At 38.4% G+C, this 22,062-nt stretch overlaps 1 protein-coding gene across 3 annotated transcripts in view; it reads left to right on the top strand.

Annotated features, from left to right (window-relative positions):
* Positions 1–22,062, top strand: part of FCHSD2 (FCH and double SH3 domains 2) — a 298,533-nt gene that overhangs the window by 266,439 nt on the left and 10,032 nt on the right. For all 3 annotated transcript variants that reach the window (XM_007448070.1, XM_007448071.1, XM_007448069.1), the window contains 2 exons: positions 4,664–4,825; positions 19,864–19,995. In XM_007448070.1, coding sequence (XP_007448132.1) covers positions 4,664–4,825; positions 19,864–19,995 — 294 coding nt within the window. The remainder of the gene's footprint in view (positions 1–4,663; positions 4,826–19,863; positions 19,996–22,062) is intronic.

Here is a 22,062-nt window from a genome sequence, read left to right as displayed (position 1 = left end):
GTGTCCTTTTGACATTACTCCCACTAGTCTTTGAACATTTTTTGCTTTCTAGCACAACAAGCTATCTTAGGCTCACCTTGTATTTTCCCTGCCCAGACTTAGAATTAGCCTTTTCTCCAAGAAGCTCTGCTTTCTTTTAATATAGAATAGTATTTAGACACCAAAGTCTAGGCTGTGAAGGTGCTTATTGTTATGGGTGTCATTTATTTCTTGGCCCTTCTTTTGTTGTTAGAGCTAGGAATTTTTTTTAAATCATGAGTTCGTATTGATATTTTCAATTCAAATTTAAAATTGGAAAGATTTTATTAAACTTCTTTATTTTATATTTATATCTTTTATCTTATATTGAAATTTTAAGTTCCTAATAATATTATACGATATTTTATTTGCCTTATCCTACATCTATATTAAACGGTTTCAAAATTACAATGCAAATATTATTAATAGTAAATTACTGAGTAAAATTTAAGATTTCTTTAAATGTAGAATATATCTCTACAAGGGTTTCTGCTTCTGATAATAAGGGGCTAGCTTATATCCTCTTTTAGATAACAAGTATTAATAAGGGTAAAAATATTTAAAATACCTATTTGATAGAACGGGAAAATGACCCAAAGCATATAAAATCTAGAGGGGAAAAGACTCTTCAAAGAATGGGACTATAGGTGACACTTACATTTTACAGCTCTTTGTGAGGGGCTGTACAACTAAAATTCAAGCAGAGAAGGGCTTCCCTGGTGCCGCAGTGGTTAAGAATCTGCCTGCCAATTGAGGGGACACGGGTACGAGCCCTGTCCCAGGAAGATCCCACATGCTGCGGAGCAACTAAGCCCATGTGCCACAACTACTGAGGCTGTGCTGTAGCGCCTGTGAGCCACAACTCCTGAACCCCGCACACCTAGAGCCCCTGCTCCACAAGAAGAGAAGCCACTGCAGTGAGAAGCCCACACACTGCAACAAAGAGTAACCCCCACGCCCAGCACCGAATACCCAATGCAGCCAAAAATAAATAAATTAATTTATTTATTTATTTTAAAAAATTCAAGCAGAGAACCTAAGTCTTACTGGCTTGAGCTTGGATGTCAGGGAGTTCTCAAATTTGCATATAAATAACCATCCAAATCCTTGGCTAAACCTAAATAGACATGTGCAGCAGAAACTCCAAGGAACTTGGCAAGAAACAACAGCTAGGGCTTCCCTGGTGGCGCAGTGGTTGAGAGTCCGCCTGCCGATGCAGGGGGCACGGGTTCATGCCCCGGTCTGGGAAGATCCCACATGCTGCGGAGCAGCTAGGCCCATGAGCCATGGCTGCTGAGCCTGCGCATCCGGAGCCTGTGCTCCACAACGGGAGAGGCCACAACAGTGAGAGGCCCACGTACCGCAAAAAAAAAAAAAAAAAAATCTAAGTTTGCAAATACCATGTTCCTCGATTGCTTGGTAAAGTACTGACAAAAATAAATCCTATGAAAACTAGATTACTTGGATTTGAGAAAACAGAATATACTTCTCTCTCTCTCTCTCTCTCTCTCTCTCTCTCTCTGTTTTCTTTGTTTTTTTGCTTCAGCAATTAAATGACTTACATTTATAGTTTCCAAGAAGAGGTTTGTTGGTTCACTTATTTTTCAAAAACATTTCATTGCTTATATTAGTTTAAAATGCATACTAGAATGGTGCTGACACAACTGGATATCCACATGCAGAAGAATGAAGTTGGACCCCTACCTCACACCATATAAACAAATAAACTCAACTCAAAATGATCAAACACCCAAATGTAACAGCTAAAGTTATAAAACTATTTTAAGAAACAGGGATAAATCTTTGTGACCTTGGATTAATTTCTTAGATAAGACACCAAAAGCCCAAGCAACAAAAGAAAAAAATAGACAAATTGGACTTAATCAAAATTTTAAAACTTTTGTGCTTCACAAGACACTATCAAGAAGTGAAAGACCCACATAATGGGAAAAAAAATATTTGCAAATCATGTATCTGATAAGGGACTTTGATCTAGAATACATCAAAAACTTACAATAAAAAGACAAAGGCAAAATAAAAACAGTAAAAAGACAGCCCAATTTAAACATGGACAAAGGTTCTGAGTAGACATTTCTCCAAAGAAGATATATAATGATCAGTAAGCATGTGAAAAGATGACATCGTTAGTCATCAAGGAAATACACATCAAAACCACACTGAGATACCACTTCACACCCACTAGGATGGCTAGAATCAAAAAGGGCAGACATTAACAAGTGGTTGCCAGGATGTGAAGAAATGGTAACCCTCACCCTGCTGGTGTGATTGTTAAATGAGGTCGATGCTTTGAAAAACAATCTGACATTTCCCCAAATGGTTAAACATACCATTACTTTATGACTAAGCAATTCCAGTCCTAGGTATATAGCCACGTGAAATGAAAACATATGTCCACACTAGAACTTCTATACTAATGTTTGTAGCAACATTATTCATATTAGCTGAAAAGTTGAAACAACCCATCACCTGACAAATGGATAAACAAAATGTGTTCTACCCACAGTATCCATAAAAAGCAATGAAATACTGATACATGTTACAGCATGGATGAACTTCAACAACCTTATGCTAAGTAAAAGAAGCCAGACACAAAACACCATATATTGTATGGTTCTATTTATATTAAATGTTCAGAATAAACAAATCTATATAGAGAGAGGGTAGATTAGTGGTCCCATAGGCTACAGGGAATAAGTGATAGGGGAACAATAGCTAAAGGGTATGGGGGTTTTTTTGGAGATGAATAAAATGTTCTAAAATTGTGGTGACACTACTATATTTAAAATGGATAACCAACAAGGACCTACTGTATAGCACAGGGAATTCTGCTCAATATTATGTAACAACCTAAATGGGAAAAGAATTTGAAAAAGAATAGATACATATATGAATAACTGAATCACTTTGCTGTACACCTGAAACTATCACAAACATTGTTAGCTATACTCCAATAGAAAATAAAAAGTTTAAAAAAAAATAAAATTGTGATAATTGCACATATCTGTGAATATACTGTAAGCCAGTTGTATTATACACTTTAAATGGGTGAATTGTATGATATGTGCACTTCATCTCAGTAAAGTTGTTACCAAAAAAAAATTATTAGGAGAATAAGATTTTTACAAGACCGTTTACCAAATAGTGTGCCTGCAGCCAAAAACTTTATATAAAGGTCTATATGATATCCAAAACCATTGAATTGTGTACTTGAAAGTGACTAAGATGGTGAATTTTGTGTAATGTGAATTTATCTCTTTGTGTGTGTGTGTGGCCACACCATGCCGCATGTGGGATCTTAGTTCCCCAACCAGGAATCGAACCTGTGTCCCCTGCAGTGGATGGGCAGAATCTTAACCACTGGACCACCAGGGAAGTCCCTTTATCTCATTTTAAAATCTTAGGAATACAATATAAATTCAGCAATGAGAGCTCAGTGAAACAAGTCAGATGTCAGATCCTTTTTGATACCAACTCCCTCAGCAGAGAATCCACAGAGTGATCAAAATCGCATACCAGAAGGGCTCAGTGAGCGTACTTGTTTGTCCAAGGTGTCCACAGAAGGCCATCAAGTGAAGGTCCTCAAAATTATCTCAGTGGAGCCTTCAAATGTTGAAGGAAGAGACAACCACTCTAATATGAGGAAGAATTAAGCTGAGTTTACTACTTGCTAAAACAAAAGAGAATGATACTTATAAAATACAATCTTTCTGACAAAGTAGAACCAATGCAAAGGGTTTTGAGAACTGTGGATTTCAGGGATTGGCAGATTTTCAAAACTGGGCATGTGTTACAGACCAGCTTTTAACTGTTGTGTAGGGATTGATGGACTGTTGGAAGCAGGAGTGGAAGCTTAACTGCTGATGATTACTGGAGTGAGGCTGTGGTTGATTGGCTGCCTTGCAGAAGCTTGGGGCTGTCACAGATTGGCTGACTCAGAGGCATGGCTATTGGAGTAAAGCAGTTACTGTTTGATTGGGACAGATTTAAACTAATTCTATGATTACTTGCTTATGGCTTGGAACAAGATCCAAAGAACAGACAGTGTTTCCTTTTCTTGAATTTGGAGCACAGGAACTTTTTATTCTCAATATCTTCTGTTTCTGACAGCTGCATCATAGTTTAATATAAAATCTGTACTCACTAGGCAGTCAGGAATTGTGGAAGTTTTTAAGCAGGGAAGTGACTGATGAGATCATTCGTAGACTTGTAAAAGATGGATTATAGAGGAGAAGAGAAAGTCCAGGAAATGGGTTAGAAGGCTGTTGAAAATGCTAAATTTTGGGATGTTCTGAGGCGTAGCCTTATTAAAAGGAAAGGAAAGCAGACTTTATGGTGCATTAACATCTTCCTTTTGATAAGTTATATTGAGGTAACTTGTCAAAATGCAAGTGTGCCTTTTGCCATTGTCAGCAAGCTCTGATTCCTGTTCTTGTGTTCCCTTCCCTCCTCCCTTCTTCCCCTGTTCCTCTCTCCCTCTCGCCAGGTGAAAAATTAACATCTATGCCAAGGAAGAATTGCTAGTGAACATCAAGATTGTTCTAATTAATAAATCAGGAGTAACTTAAAAACAATCAGTTTGAGGAAAAAATGCTCTGATTTCTGACCATTTTCTTGGTTTTCTTAGATAATTAAGTTGAAAGCTGAAGCCCGGCTGGACCTACTAAAGCAGATTGGTGTTTCCGTGGACACATGGCTAAAGAGTGCAATGAACCAAGTGATGGAAGAACTGGAAAATGAGCGATGGGCCCGCCTTCCTGCAGTGACCAATAATGGAACGTTACACTCGGTACGGTTTCTCTTCTTGGATGCGATGGGCTGACTTCACTGGAGGATACTATTCTTTGACTATGTAGCCAAACTTGATAATAGCCAAAATTTTAAAGAAAAAAATAATGGTTTTGCTAATGGTTTGGGGTTTTTTCCTTTAGTCTGTCACTAATTGAGTTAAATTTAGTGCAGGAAAGAGAGAAGAAAAAAATAGTGCTTTTCTTAAAATGTGCAGTGAAAAGTATGTTGTCACTAGTAGCTTTATCATTATCCCACTCATGAAGTAAATATGTTCCTTGTCTGGAGGTAGCAGGATAAAAATTTTAGTCTGATGTTTCCAAAGTTTTCAGAGGTCTTCCCAGGGTAATGCAAATAAACATCCAGGGAGTTGTAAACAATCTTAAAGAAGGGAAAGGAACACAGTCTGTGGCTTAGTCTGTTTAGTTCACAAGGGCTGTCACACTTTGCTCACAGTATCTTTCATCAGGGAGACAGTGCTGCAGGTATAGTTTTACAAACAAAGCCAGAACTCAAGCTTAAGTTTTCTTCCTCCAAATCCAGGGCTTTTTCCACTCTGATGTCATCCAGTTCAACCTTAGTTTTTCATCCTGGAGATCTGAGTATCAGAAAAGTTCAGTGATTTGCCTGATACTACATAGGTAGATATATAATGCCTCCCTGGTCAAACTAAAGTATTTTCTGCTGCTTTCTCCCTACCCATTATTCTCTCTCATCCAGTTTATTTCCATATGGCATTTATTACAATCTATACTTGTCTTCTTCTTTTCTTTTGTTTATTGTCTATCTTCTCTCGAATGTAATTTCCATGCCTACCTGGTTCACTGCTCTGCACAGCAAAGTGCCTGGCACATAGTAGGTACTCAATAAATGTCTGTTGAAGGACAGAGAATGAATTGATAGATAGATGGAATAGTAGCAAACTAAAAGCTAAAACTCTAATCTCCCGACTTTCCACTGTATCCATAGTGCCTCTTCATTGTTTGTGCCTTTCAGATAAAAGGAATCCTTGCTAGAGAAATTGGCCAAAGTTTAAGAACATTCCTGGAAGTTTTGTCAGTTTTTCACATAGCATTCTGATTTTCTAATGAGAATACACTTGCATATTTAAAAAGGATTGTATGTGGGTGTGCATATTAAGGAAAAACAATCTATTGAAGGTTTATTTTTATTTCACTATTAATGGTAATCTAACTGGGGGAAATAAGCACATATCACGCACATAACTTTGGGGTTAGAAGAACTTGCCCTGTTTCTAGTACAGCAGAGTTGCTCTGTCTCATGGAATGTCTCTTACTGTTGCATCTTTTAAAAGTCACAATTTCCATCTAATTCAGGTTATTCTATTGAACAGAACTTATGACGATGGCAAGTTCCAGGCACATTCGTGCTTTTGGCTTCTTCAGCAGTACTGTTGGCAACCAATCAAACACATGATTTTCCTCAGACTAGCACCTTTTCTAACTAAATCAACTGGGTAGGCACTTATCACTTATGTGCCTACTTCCTGGGCAAATTGGAGATGACTTGGTCTTTCTCCTCAAAGAGCTTACAAGCTGGTAGAGCAGACAGATTTTTATGGATCTTAACAATACATGGCAGTGTGTGACTGAGCTATTGTGTAGCAAACTCGAATTGCTAACTCCTAACTCATCAACATGCCTTGGAAAAAGTCTCTGGGTTTCAGAGATTCTAAGATCCCTTCCAGCTCCAAAATCTCATGATTTTGTGAAATGCTATCAGAAAAGCTTAATATACCTCATTTTATTGCACTTCACAAATAATTGCATTTTTTAATGAAGTGAAGGTTTCCTTTTTCATTATTATTATATTTGTTATGGTGATCTGTGATCAGTGATCTGTGATGTTACTACTGTAGTGTTTTGGGGCACCATGAATCTCACCCATTGGGATACTTAATTGATAAATGTTGTGTGTGTTCTGACTGCTCCCCCAACCAGCCATTCCTCCATCTCTCTCCCTCTTCTCTGGCCTCCCTATTCCCTGAGATGCAACAATATTGAAATTAGGCCACTTAATAACCTACAAAGTGTTCAAGTGAAAGGGAGAGTTGTACATCTCTCAATTTAAATCAAAAGCTAGAAATGATTAAGCTTAGTGAGGAAGGCATGTTGAAAACCAAGATAGGCCAAAAGCTAGACCTCTTGAGCCAAACAGTTAGCCATGTTGTGAATGCAAAGGAAAAGCTCCTGAGGGAAATTAAAAGTGCTACTCCAGTGAATACATGAATGATAAGAAAGCAAAAAAGCCTTATTGCTGGTAGGGAAGAAGTTTTAGAGGTCTGGACAGATGATCAAACCAGCCACAACATCCCCTTAAGCCAAAGCCTTAATCTAGAGCAAGGCCCTAACTCTGTTCAATTCTATGGAGGCTGAAAGAGGTGAGGAAGCTGCAGAGGAAAAGTTGGAAGCGAGCAGAGGTTGATTCATGAGGTTTAAAGAGGGAAACAGTCCCATAATATAAAAGTGCAAGGTGAAGCAGCAAGTGCTGATGTGGAAGCTACAAGAAGTTATCCAGAAGATCTAGCTAAGACCATTAATGAAGGTGGCTGCACTAAACAATAGATTTTCATTATAGACACAATAGCCTTATTGTGGGAAAAGATGCCATCTAGGACTTTTCATAGTTAGAGAGAAGTCAATGCCTGGCTTCAGAACTTCAAAGGACAGGCTGACTCTCTTGTTAGGGGCTAACGAAGCTGATGATTTTAAGTTGAAGCCAGTGCTCATTTACCATTCTGAAAATCCTAGGGCCCTTAAGAATTACGCTAAATCTACTCTTCTTATTCTCTATAAATGTAACAATAAAGCCTGGATGACAGTGTATCTGTTTACAACATGGTTTTCTGAATATTTTAAGCCCACTGTTAAGATCTGCTACTCAGAAAAAAAGATTGCTTTCAAAATATTACTGCTCATTGACAATGCACCTGGTCACCCAAGAGCTCTAATGGAGATGTGCAGTGAGACTTATGTTGTTTTCATGCCTGCTAACACAATATCCCTTCTGTAACCCATGGATCAAGGAGTAATTTTGATGTTCAAGTCTTATGATTTAAGATATACATTTCATAAGTCTGTAGTTGCCATAGATAGTGATTCCTTTGATGGATCTAGGCAAAGTAAACTGAAAACCTTTTGGAAAAGATTCACCGTTCTAGATGCTATTTAGAACATTCATGATTTATGGGAAGAGGTCAAAATTTCAGTATGAACAGGACTTTGGAAGAGGTTGATTCCAACCCTCATGGATGACTTTGAGGGATTCAGGAATTCAGTGGAGGAAGTAACTGCAGATGTGGTGGAAATAGCAAGAGAACTAAAATTAGAAGTGGAGCCTGAAGATGTGACTGAATTGCTGCAATCTCATGATAAAACTTCAATGGATAAAGAGTTGCTTCTTACCGATGAGCAAAGAAAGTGGTTTCTTGGGACTTCCCTGGTGGCACAGTGGTTAAGAATCCACCTGCCAGTGCAGGGGACACAGGTTTCAACCCTGGTCCAGGAAGGTCCCACATACCGTGGAGCATATAAGCCTGTGCGCCACAACTACTGAGCCCGTGCACCCTAGAGCCCACATGCCGCAACTACTGAGCCTGCGTGCTGCAGCTACTGGAGCCTGTGTGTCTAGAGCCCCTGCTCCACAACAAGAGAAGCCACTGCAATGAGAAGCCCACACACCGCAACAAAGAGTAGCCCCTGCTCGCCACAACTAGAGAAAGCCCGTGCGCAGCAATGAAGACCCAATGCAGGCAAAAAAATAAAATTAATTAAATTAAATTTTTTTTAAAAAGTGGTTTCTTGAGATGGAATCTATTCCTGGTGAAGATGTTGTAGATTGTTGATATGACAACAAAAGATTTAGACTATTGCATGAACTTAGTTGATAAATCAGAGTTTGAGAGGTTTGCCTCCAGTTTTAAAAGAAGTTCTACTGTGGGTGAAATGCTACGAAATAGCACTGCATGCTACAGAGAAATCCTTCATGAGAGGAAGAGTCAATGAATGCAGCAAACTTCAGTGCTGTCTTATTTTAAGAAACTGCCATGGCCACCCCAGCACTCAGCAACCACCACCCTGATCGGTCAGCATCCATCAACATCGAGGCAAGACCCTCCACCAGCAAAAAGATTACAACTCGCTGAAGACTCAGATGATGGTTAGCATTTTTTGGCAATAAAGTATTTCTTAATGTATGTAAATTTTTTTAGACATAATGGTATTGCATGCTTAATAACTACAGTATAGCGTAAACATAACTTTTATGTGCACTGGGAAACCAAAAAATTCGTTTGACTCACTTTATTGTGATAATCTCTTTACTGCGGTAGTCTGGAACCAAACCCATAATACTCCAAGGTTTGCCTATACCAGCTAGAAAAAGAGGAGAGAAGTTTGCCTCATGAAGGAAATGTCATTAAAGATAGTCCTTGAAGAATTTTAACAGGAGATAAAGAAAAACTTCTGAGTATGAAGGAAGGAAATGAAGGAGATGTCCCTAGTATAGTGTCTGGCAGTGAGTAGTACAGTCTGGTTGTAAGTGTTGAATAAATTGGGTATTTTTGACAACTTTACCAAAACAGCAGCTCATCTAGAGACATGTCATCCTCTGTGAAAGGAGCATTTTGCAATCCCATTCCATTCTTTCTTCCCTCTAGTCACTCTTACGGAGCTTGTGTCTTCCCACTTTCGGCTGAGGGATATAACAATATAAATAAAGGAAAAGTGTAGGCATAAAATAGTTTAATGAAATCCCAATATTTATTTAACCTGATTTTAAATGACAGCCCTGAAATAATTTAGAGGGATTTGTATCTCTTCACACTGACAGCTGGCTGGCGAGGGGCAGGGAGCATAAATACACATTCTGAGGGCCAAATTATTTCTTCCATTATAGATGCCAACAAAAGCATTAGTCATCAGGTTTAGAATTCCCTTCCATCTGGAGAACATGGTTAATAGTACTGTTAGACATTACTAGTGTAAAGTACCCTATAGAAGATAAATGTTTTTAAAATATAGAGTCTGTTTACCTTATAGAATAAGGATAGAACTATATTTCCTCGAGTATTAACTCTTTGCCTTCTGTATTATGCTGTGGTACAGAATATAGGATTGGGAAGGAAAAAAACACAGAATATAGCAATTTTTTTAAAAAACGAGAGCATTCTACTGATATAATTATTCAGTTGATGGTTAACCAGAGTCTACATACAGCTTCCTATGATTGGATTGCTGCTAGTGACCCAGTCACCCCTTCTGTCACTCATCCCTCCCTTCTCTTATTTTCTTTTTTTTTTTGCCAGTCTTAGAATTGTATTTGGGGGGGGCACAGGGTGAGGAACTTGAGGGAATCAACCCTTGCATTTAGAGCACCAGGACTTGAAAAGCCAAGTGCAGTTTTGTAAGTCAGTATTTTAAATAATGCAACCTCTACCAGAATTTCTTGTTTTTTCTTCATCTCCATATTCTCGGAATAGGAATACTGATAGGGCTGTTTTAATTGTACAGCAAATGCAGGTGCAGTGCAAGTTCAAAACAAGTTTGGGAGCTGCTTTACGTGAGCCTGAGTTAGTTGCTTTGCGATCAACACAGTTTTTCATTCAACAGAATCTCATGGGGCTTCTGGCTGAAGAACTTGCCCTCATTCCTTCACCTCCGGCCGTTCCTATCCATATTCTAACGTTTGTTGGTTGTTGTTTTTTTTAAGTCTTGGTTTTGAAATCATTTCTTCTTGCTGGGCCTCTAACCGGTTCTGTCAGTGGAGGACCCCTTCTTTCTCCCACTGATGAAAACAGGCCCTGCACTGACCCTGAACGTGAGATTTGGGGGTGACCCTTCATGCTGTGCAACTCTGACCTGCCCCTACTGAGATTTGGGGTGTGGGGGTGACCCCTCCACTGCATAACTGACGTTGCCCCCGCACCCAGGTTGGTCTCTGGGCCTTTCCTTCTCTTATTTTCTTGACTTCTCTTACTCCAAAACCCATACCCAGTTTACAACCTAATTTTGAAATTATGTTAATTGTAGAGTAGAAAGAGTTATATAACTAGATAATAAAAAATTAGGAAGTACAGTAGAGAAAAAAATGACAAAAGCTCCATCCTTATAACACCACTGTTAGCAACTTGATTGAATTCCTTCCTCTTTCTACTATTACTTTTTGAACATATTTATCATAATAAAGTTAATTTTGTATATTTTTATTTAACATTCCATATTGATGGTTGATCTTCATAATCATCCTTTTCATGTCTATAGTATTCCATCAGGAATGTGTTCACTTAATTGTTATCTTTAGGTTTAATATTTAGATTGCCTCCGCATATTCTAAATAATACTCTTTAAAACATTTGTATGGGGGCCTCCCTGGTGGCGCAGTGGTTGAGAGACCGCCTGCCGATGCAGGGGACACGGGTCCATGCCCCGGTCCGGGAAGATCCCACATGCCGCGGAGCAGCTAGGCCCGTGAGCCATGGCCGCTGAGCCTGCGCGTCCGGAGCCTGTGCTCCGCAACGGGAGAGGCCACAACAGTCAGAGGCCCACGTACCGCAAAAAAAAAGAAAAGAAAGAAAAAAAAAATTTGTATGCATTTTTTTTCATGTTGGGGATTTTTTCTGTAAGATATGTTCTTAGAAGTAGAACTACTGAGTCAGAGATTTTTAGTTTGAGGTTGGTTTATTTTTGTTCTTTCTGCTCTTTTTTTCCTCCTTAGATTCTCAAACTATAGCTGACAGTGTTTACATAACTTCCTTGTCTTCAGCCACTTCCCCCAACTACCATGCCAAGGCATCCGGACAATTACTCTGTTGTGTAGCCTCTCTAAGTATATGAGCATTTTTCAGAGTTGCATAGAAGTAAATTCTAGGGGACTTCCTTGGTGGTCCAGTGGCTAAAGCTCTGTGCTCCCAGTATAGGGGGCCCAGGTTTGATCCCTGGTCAGGGAACTAGATCCCACATGCACGCCACAAATAAGAGTTTGCAGACCACGACTAAGAGTTTGCATGCCGCAACTAAAGAACCAGCATGCCGCAACAAAGGTCGAAGATCCCGTGTGCCGCAACTAAGACACAGCGCAGCCAAATAATTAAATAAATAAATATTTTTTAAAAATAATTTAAAAAAAAATAAAAGAAAGAAGTTCTAACTCTACTCATTATGAAGACCATGTTGAATATGTGTTTGAAAGACAAGAATAAAGATTTTAAACCTTTAGGGTGCTAGTTTGGTTCTCATCTGCCTCAATAATGCCTTATAGTCCTTGCATCCAACAGGCTTTGTTTTTGTAATACAAAAATCTGTTTGTTGGCTTGAGCTAAATCCCAAAGAAAGAAACAATGGATTTTTGTAATGAAATAAATGTAAACTGTAGAAAGTAATGGAACACACCTGCAACAATCTTCAATTGCTCTTATATTTACTGTATTTCCAAATGGGCAGTCATCTTTTTATTGGGCTAAACTCCATACTCAAAATGTCCACACTTTTAATGAAACTAACATTTCAAATTCCCAGTAACATCAGTTTAATTCAATTCAGTAAGCATGTATTGAGCCTGCATTGCTCATGAGACCCTTTGCTAGGTGCTGGGAATTACCTATAATGTCTGTTGAATTGGTGTCCACAGATTGAGGGAACCACTCTCAGTTACTGACAGCCAAGACCAAAGTAGGGCATTGAAAAAATGTAGAGCATTTCACTTCTAAGAGAAGTGTCTCTAGCTGTGTTATGTTCTTTGACTTTCTCCATAGCCATAATAACAAGTAAAGTACCTGACACAGATCCTTACATATATTACATGTTCAGAAATATTAATCTGAACCTCAAGATAAGTTGTCTACTCCAGTTCTACCAACTAAGCTTAAAATACTACCAAAAGGAGGGAATTCACATTGGTAAAGCATCTATTCTGTACCAGGTTCCATGTCAGACACATTCATAAATTATTTCAGTTAATGATCACAACCATCCTGAATGTATTTATAGATGAGAAGATAGATTTAGAAGAATTAACTGTCTCACCCAACAGTATACAGCTAGTAAGTGGAGAGAGCTGGGATTAGAACCCATATATGCCTGCCTCTAAAGCACTGCTCTTTACTATACTTTCTTACTCTGTGGATGACCCTTTATTCCTCTAACCTTTATCATGATTCATTTCAATTGCTGTGCATTTTTTTACTTTTTTTCTTTTAAGCATCTGGTGAATCACTGACTGCCCTATTTTTATATAATTAATGGTCTTATAGCATCTTCAAATATTGTGTGGCCAGTTGTCATTAAAATTCCCAAGCTTTACTGATATTTTTAACAGTTTCACTGAGGTATAATTGACATACAATAGATTACACATGTTTAAAAGTGTACAATTTGTTTTGTCTGACTTCTTTCACTCAGCATGATTATTTTGAGTATCATCCATGTTGTTGCATGTATCAATAGTTTATTTCTTTTAATTGCTGAGTAGTATTCTATTGTATGAATATACCACAATTTGTTTATCCATTCACCCTGATGATGGGCATTTGAGTTGTCTGGGGCTATTACAAATAAAACTGCTATGAATGTATGTTTGGTTGGGTCATACAGTGGCTATATGTTTAACATTTTAAGAACTGTCAGGCTGTTTTCCAAAGTGGTTGTACCATTTTACATTCCCTTCAATAGAGTACTAGTGTTCCAGTTGTTCCACTACCTTGCCAATACTTAGTATGGTCAATCTATTTAATTTTAGATATTCTAATAGGTGTGCAGTAGTGTATCATTGTAGTTTTAATTTGCATTTCACTAATAATGTTGAGCATCTTCTTTTATGCTTATTTGTCATCTGTATATCTTCTTCAGTGAAGTGTCTGTTCAGATCTTTCAACTATATTTTATTAGGTTGTTTGTTTTCTTTTTATTGCATTTTGAGAGTTCTTTTTATATTCTGGATACAAATCCTTTATCAGATAGATGATTTACATAATTTTCTCCCAGTCTGTGGCTTGTCTTCTCACTTTCTTAACAATGCCTTTCAAAGAGCAGAAATTTTTTTTTTTTTGAGGGGTACGCAGGCCTCTCACTGTTGTGGCCTCTCCTGTTGCGGAGCATAGGCTCCGGACGCACAGGCTCAGCAGCCGTGGCTCACGGGCCCAACCACTCCGCGGCATGTGGGATCCTCCCAGACCAGGGCACGAACCCGTGTCCCCTGCATCAGCAGGCGGACTCTCAACCACTGCGCCACCAGGGAAGCCCCCTGTGGGAGTTTTTTAGACAACAAATGCAATTTCTTTAATAGAGATAGGGTTATTCAACTTCTTCTTGAATGGACTTTGATCATAGGTATCTTTCAAAGAATTTGTCAATTCCATTGAAGCTGCCAAATTTATTGGCATAAAGTTGCTCATAATATTTTTTATTATTCTTTGATTGTCTGGAGAATCTGTAGTGACATCACTTCTCTTATTCCTGATATTATTTGTATCTCTGCTTTTTTTTCCCTGATCATCCTACTAGAGGTTTATCAGTTTGATGTATCTTCACAAAAAAAAAGCAGCTTTTGATTTCATTGACTTTTTTGCCTGTTGTTTTTCCATTTTTTATTTTATTGATTTCTGCTCTGGTTTTTATTATTTCCTTTCTTCTGATTAATTTGGATTTAATCTGCTCTTTCCTAATTTTTAAGGTGGAAGCTAAGGTCACTGATGTGAGAATTTCCTTCTTTTCCAATATAGGCATTTGGTGCAAACATTTCCCTCTACATGTTGCTTAAGCGCCACCACACAAATTCAGATACCACACAAATTCAGATACACTGTGTTATTATTTTCATTCAGTTTTAAATATTTTCTAATTGGCCTTTTAATTTCTTCTTTGTTTCATGGGTTGTTTAGAAGTATAATTGAATTTCCAAATATTCGGGAATTTTACAGATACCTTTCTATTAATGACATAATTTATTTCCATTGTGGTCAGATAACATACTTGAATCATGTTAAATTTATTGAGACTTGTTTTGTGGCCCATTATATGCTATATCTTGGTAAATGTTCCATGTGTACTTGAAAAGAATATATAATCTGCTGGTGTTAGCTGTTATGTTCTATAAATGTCAATTAAGTCAAGTGGGTTTATAGTGTTGTTCAAGTCTTCTGTATCCTTACTGATATTCTCAGTTCTCTACATGATGCCCTGTGCCTTATGAGGTTTTCTGCTCTGTTAAGAGGGAATAGGAAATATTCTCAGACCTATGTGAATGCTGAGGATTGTTCCCTCTAATCCTTTGGGTGGTTCTATTGCTGGCTTCAGGTAGTTCTTGACATATATGTGCTGATCAGTACTTAGCTGAAGACTTGAGGGAGACCCTCTGCAGATTTCCAGAGTTCTCTCTATGCATTTCTTCATTACTCTACCCAGCAAACTCTAGCCACTTTGACCTTCCTGAATTCCCAGTTCCATATCCTCAATTCAGGGGACCACCATCCTTTTCTTGGGTTCCCTCCTGCTATATCTCAGCTTGGAAACTTTTTTCATGCAGTAAGTTGGGGAAATTGTCTCCCATCCACCAAGGATCACTAACTTTCATCACATGATGTCCAGTGTCTTGAAAACTGTTCTTTCATACATTTTGAACAGCTTTTTAGTTGTTTCTGGAAGGAGTTTAAATCTGGTCCCTAATATTCCATCTTGCCTGGAAACAGAAATCCATTTTGCTGATATTTTCAACATCATTTTTTATAATATACTTGTGTTGTGTCTGGAATGATGTTCACTGTGATGACTTTTCTGTCTAGATGGAATTCAGAGGCTCTGCTGGCCAGTTATAGGGAGCTGCCTTCCTCTGTGCTGGATGTCACCAGATTTTTTTAATCTATATTCTCCTTTTCTCATAAAAACAATAATGATGTATTAAGTACCTCCTATGTACCAAGCATGTGTTAAGGATTTAAGTATTGCCTCACTTAATCCTTATGATAACCTTGTTAAGAAGTAATTGTCTTCATTATAGAGATGAGGTCATTGAAGTTGAGAAGTCAAATAATTTGCCCAAGGTCATATAGCAAGTAAATGGCATAGTCAGCATTCAAACCCAAGTCTGTCAGATCCAGGGACCATAAAGCTGATGAAGCCCTTCAGAGATAATTTTGCTGAATACAGGAGGTCAGCTACTAAAACCAACTTGGAAAAGTTCTTTTCTGCCCTTGCAGTAAGAGTAAGCATTTTATAACATCTAAGAAAGGAAAAATATTAATACAGCTAGAAAGAATAGTTTTGATTAAAATTCTGTCAGATGACAGGAAGGAAAAGGGATAAGTGAGCAGTTGTTAAGAAACAGGAAGAATGTGATTTTAGAAATGCTGGGTCAAGAAGGCATTGCAACAGCTAAGTTACAGAGGGTGGAAGAGGAAAAAGGAAGAAATTGTCCTGAGATGACATACTTTGGAAAGCTGCTAGAGCAATGCAAAAGCATGTGGCAGTGACCCCTATTGCTGTCACTGCAACCTTTCAGTCCCTTCCGTGAGAATCAAAAGATGAACTCAAAATGAAGGAGAAAGAAAGGAATGTTTAGTATCAAACAACGCTGCCAAAATGGAATGTATTGGATTGATTCCCAGTGCCAAAGCACAGTACATATTAACATTCGTTATGCTATATTTTTGGAAACATGTTCTACCCACATTGGCTTTAATTTTAGTTTTTATAGATGTATGGGTATTTTGTTTTGTTTTGTTTTTTGTAATGCCCAGTTTTTTTTTAATGTCTATAACCTTTACTAGAATATAAAGGCAATGTCTTCCAAGTACATATACATATGTTTAAGTTAGTTTTACAGCAGTTTCCTGCATGTGAACCACATCTTTTATATGACGCCCTATTGGAAAATAATAGAATCATAAGCCTGAGATAATTTGAAAGGTCAAGATTTGAGTCTATTTTGTCATTGATCTGACTGACCATACATGAATATTTGTAAGATGAGGCACATGAGGCACTCAGCTGTGGAGAATTTTCAGTAATAGTTATAAATGAGACTACTACAGGGGCTTTGAAATGGAGGCAATAAATGTGACAAGAAATATGTACTATTTATTCTTCAGGAACCCTCTCCTTCCCCCAGTTCTTTAGAATTTTATTAGGTAAATAGCAGTTGAAGAGAGTCTTTTAAAATGTCAGTGATAATTACACAAGAGAAATCACATTAACTCAATAAAGAGTAGAACTTGACATTATAGGCAACTTATACTTTTTGACTCATTGAATCTCAGGAAATCTCTGACCTTCTTCTCAGTTCACCTTTTCCATATTCACAGGGCCCTCTGTGCACTTAGCATTTGGTTGTGCTCATTTCCCACTCTAGGTTGTGAACTCCTACAATGCAGACAGCATCCTTCATTTCATATCTAAGAGCCTAGCTTAGTGTTCAGCATATAGTAGGTATTTGGTATTCTAATTAATTGTTCTACTGTAAGCCCCAGTTCTGACTCTCCATTCCTTATGTCCTTAATGTGTAAGCATTAGTGCCTTTGCATGTTTAAACATAGGGAAAAGTAGCCAAATAAGTGTTTACATGTAGCTAGAAACCAAGAAACCTTTGAGCCTATTCTGTTTCTTCTTTATTGGATTTTTAATCTAAAAAGTAAAACAGGGGCTTCCCTGGTGGCACAGTGGTTAAGAATCCGCCTGCCAGTGCAGGGGACACAGGTTCGATCCCTGGTCCCGGAAGATTCCACATGCCGCAGAACAACTAAGCCCATGCGCCACAAATACTGAGCCTGCGCTCTAGAGCCCGTGAGTCACAACTGCTGAGCCCATGTGCTACAACTGCTGAAGCCCACACACCTAGAGCCCATGCTGCGCCACAAGAGAAGCCACCTTAATGAGAGGCCTGTGCACCACAATGAAGAGTAGCCCCCGCTCGCTTCAACTAAAAGAAAGCCCGCACACAGCAATGAAGACCCAACACAGTCAAAAATAAATAAATAAATAAATTTATTTTAAAAAAATAAAAAGTAAAACATGCCTATTCTAATAGTTTATAGTTCAGAGGTATATAAAAAACAAGCCAGTCTCCTCCATTCTCCAGTCTTTATTCTTCTTACTTTGCCTACCTCTGTCAGATATTTATGCTCATATAAATATTATTTGTATTTTAATATAATGGACAATACTCAAATACATTTTTTACACTCAATTCGATTTTAATTAATATATGCCTTTTAGCTATGATGGGTAATATACATTGAAACTGGGTTGAATTATTTTCCTTGTGCTACATTTCAAAAGGAACTGTGCCATTTTCTGTGGCAAAATATACATAACATAAACTTTACCATTTAAACCATTTTTAAATATAAAGTTCAGTGGCATTAAGTACATTCACATTTTTGTGCAACCATAACTATCATCCATCTCCAGAACTCTTTTCATCTTGCAAAAGTGAAGCTCTATACCAATTAAACAATAACTCCCCTGGGGTTTCCCTGGTGCCACAGTGGTTGAGAATCCGCCTGCCAATGCAGGGGTCACGGGTTCAAGCCCTGGTCCAGGAAGATCCCACATGCCGCGGAGCAACTAAGCCTGTGCACCACAACCACTGAGCCTGCACTCTAAAGCCCATGAGCCACAACTACTGAGCCCACATGCCACAACTACTGAAGCCTGTGCACCTAGAGCCCGTGCTCCACAACAGGAGAAGCCACAGCACTGAGAAGCCCGCACACCGCAACGAAGAGTAGCCCCCGTTCGCCGCAACTAGAGAAAGCCCGCGGGCAGCAACAAAGACCCAACACAGCCATAAATAAATATAAATAAAAAATTAAAAAATAACTCCCCTGTCCCCCAACCCCCAAATCCATGACAACCAACATTCTACTTTCTGTCTCTATAAATTTGACTACTTCACGTACTTCATATAAGTAGAGTCATACAGTATTTATCTTTTATGTGACTGGCTTATTTCACTTAATATTAATGTCCTTAGGGTTCATCCGTTGTAGCTTGTGTCAGAATGTCCTTCCTTATTAAGGCTGAATAATATTCTGTTGTCATATACCACATTTTGTTCATCCTCTCATCTCAGTGGATGCTTGGGTTGCTTCTACCTTTTGGCTATTCTGAATAATGCTGCTATGAAGATTGGTAATCAAATATCTGTTCATGTTCCTGCTTTCAAACTCTTTTGGGAAGAAGGATTGAAAGAATAGAATAGAAATTAAAATTGAAAAGAATTGAAAGAATAGAAGTGAAATTGCTAGATTATATGGTAATTCTGTGTTAAACTTTTTGAGGAGCCATCATACCATTTTCCAAAGCAGCTACACATTTTATATTCCTACCAGCTGTGCAGGAGTGTTCCAGTTTCTCCACATCCTTACCAACACTTAATTCCTGGTTTTTTTATAATAGCCATCCTAATGGGTGTGAAGTGGTATCTCATTGTGGTTTTGATTTGCATTTCCCTAATGATTAGTGATGTTGAGCATCTTATCATATGCTTGTTGGCCACTTGTATATCTTCTTTGAAGAAATATCTTTTCAAGTCCTTTGTCCATTTTTGTTTATTTATTTATTTTTTGGCTGTGTTGGGTCTTTGTTTCTGTGCGAGGGCTTTCTCTAGTTGCGGCAAGCGGGGGCCACTCTTCATCGCGGTGCGTGGGCCTCTCACTATCGCGGCCTCTCGTTGCAGATCACAGGCTCCAGACGTGCAAGCTCAGCGGCCATGGCTCATGGGCCTAGCCGCTCCGCGGCATGTGGGATCTTCCCTGTCCGGGGCACAAACCCGTGTCCCCTGCCTTAGCAGGCTGACTCTCAACCACTGTGCCACCAGGGAAGCCTGACTCTTGGTTTTAAAAAGAAAAAAAAAACTCTGTCCCTTCATAACATGAAAAATGCAAGTGAGAACAGAACAGATACTTTTCTTTGTGCAGTTGAATAAGTAAATTAACATTTTGAAACAATCAGTTTTTAAGTGTTTTTCCTGCTTTCATCCATTTTCTTGAAGTAAGCAAGCTAGCCAATGGCTTCTGATTTTTCCTAGCTTAATGCAGATACCGAAAGAGAAGAAGAAGAGTTTGAAGACAACATGGATGTTTTTGATGACAGCAGTTCCAGCCCTTCTGGCACCTTAAGAAATTATCCACTCACCTGCAAAGTTGTTTATTCCTATAAGGTTTGTATTTCTCTAACATACTTCTCATATTGAATTGTGACAACTCTGAAGATACAAGTAACTGTATCTACCCAGCCTCATACGGTACTCTTATCATAAAATTGGTGTTCAGTTCATATTAGAGGCAACATAACATTAAGGGGAAAGAGTCCAGGCTCTGACGTCAGACTGCCTCGGTTAAAATCCTGTCTCTGACACTTACAATCTACATAACCACGCTAGTCCCTTGGTCTCTGTGAGCCTCGGTTTTCTTATCTATATCATGGGGATAATATTATAGGGCTAGTTTGAAGACTAAATGAGATACCACTTTTATAGCAAAGCATTTAGCACAGTGCCTGACATCTAGTAAATTTTCTGTAAATACAACTCTTACCCTTATCAATTGCCTAACACAAGACCCTCCGTTACAATAGTTCTCAAAATTGGTATTAAAATAAAATTGCTTGACAGAGCAGTTTTGTTAAACTTTACCTTTCCTAACCTTAATATAACTACATCTTGTTTCCAGGTTAAGCAGGGGTCTGGATAAATAGATTCCTGAACTTCCAAACCTGATTTGGTATAATAGTTCTTAATCTCTCTCACCCCTGCCCTGCTTTCCCATTAACTTTTTACTCAAAGTAAATTGAGTTTCAGTTCCCTGGTTCGTCTCTTTTCCTTACTCCCTTCATCAATCACTAGCCAGTCCTGTTGAGTCCACCTCCAAAACATATCCTGAATCCATTCACATTTCGCATCTTGGTCTAGGCCATTGCTTTGATTACTGTAAAAGAAAAAAACCCTAATAATTGGTATCCCTTCTTCATACTTGTCTACCAACATACTTGTCTACCGCTTTCCACTCTGCAGCCAGAATTATCTTTAATACGTATAGGAGGTTATTTTATTCCCCTGCCTAAAACCCTTTATAAGCTTTCCATCACACAACGAAAAATAAACTCTTCACGAGGGTCTATAATGTCCAGATTGATCTGGCCCCTGCAAATCTCCTCAGCTTCATGTCAGACCAACCCACCCAGCCCATGCACTACACGTTAGCAACTCTGGCTGCCTTTCAGTCTTCCAAAGCACTGTGCACCTCTCTGACTTGACAGCTTTGCACTTGCTGCTCCCCTACCTGGAACTGTCTTTTCCCAAATCATGGTTGGCTGCCCACTGCTCTTCATATAGGCTCAGCTCAAATATTGCCTCCTCAGGTTTCCCCTGACCACCTAAATGCATAGCCAACTCCCCAGTCACAACTCTATCCCATTGCCCTTTTGTCCTCATTTATTTACTATATAGCACCTATCACCAACCAAACTGAATCTTGTTTGTTTTCATACTTCTTTATCTGACTCTCCACTAAAGGTCCATGAAGGCAGAAACCTTGTCTGTGTCTGTGTACCTTGTGTATGTGTCTTCAGCACCTAGGATAGTGCCTGGCACATAGTGGGTCCTCAGGAAATAATTGTGGAATGAATAAATGAATGATGTAAGGAAGGCATGAACAAATGAATCCCTTTCATTTTAATGAATGGCATTAATTTAAATGAATTCCTTTCATGTTAATGCCGTGCTTAAGGGACAACAGCAGAGGAAGGGTCTGAAGAGAATCTAAATCATACATGGGACAGTCTCACTCCTACCACCACCATCCCTGGAGAGCCAAAAGCTGATATTATTTTAATTACTCCTCAATATCAGTGATTACCAGACTTTTTTGCATTTAACATCCTTTTATTATATATTTAAGTTAACAATACTTCCTCTTTTCTAAAAGGGTTGGGATTTTTTTTTTCCCAATGTAAACTGTTTTGATAAGCTTTTGAAAATTTGAAGTCATCTTCCGAGATACTTGTAAGGTGTTTTAAAATATTATAAAACTTGGTTGGGATTGTTTCCCTATCTTCCGTCTCAGTATTATATTTACTTTGAAGTTCCAGAATTTAAATGTAAGGTCCTTAAACAGAGAGGGTCCTAGGTATCTGAGTGATTATTACATCTGAGAAATTTTACAGATGAGGTAGCATTTCAATGGGGTCATGAATAAGATCTTTCTAGTTACAGTGATAAGGTAGGGAA

This window comes from Lipotes vexillifer, unplaced genomic scaffold (assembly GCF_000442215.2).
Source record: "Lipotes vexillifer unplaced genomic scaffold, Lipotes_vexillifer_v1.1 scaffold640, whole genome shotgun sequence".
Classification (NCBI taxonomy): Eukaryota; Metazoa; Chordata; class Mammalia; order Artiodactyla; family Lipotidae; genus Lipotes; species Lipotes vexillifer.
The sequence above is the reverse complement of the archived record's forward strand: the minus strand, read 5'-3'. Positions and strand labels throughout refer to the sequence as shown.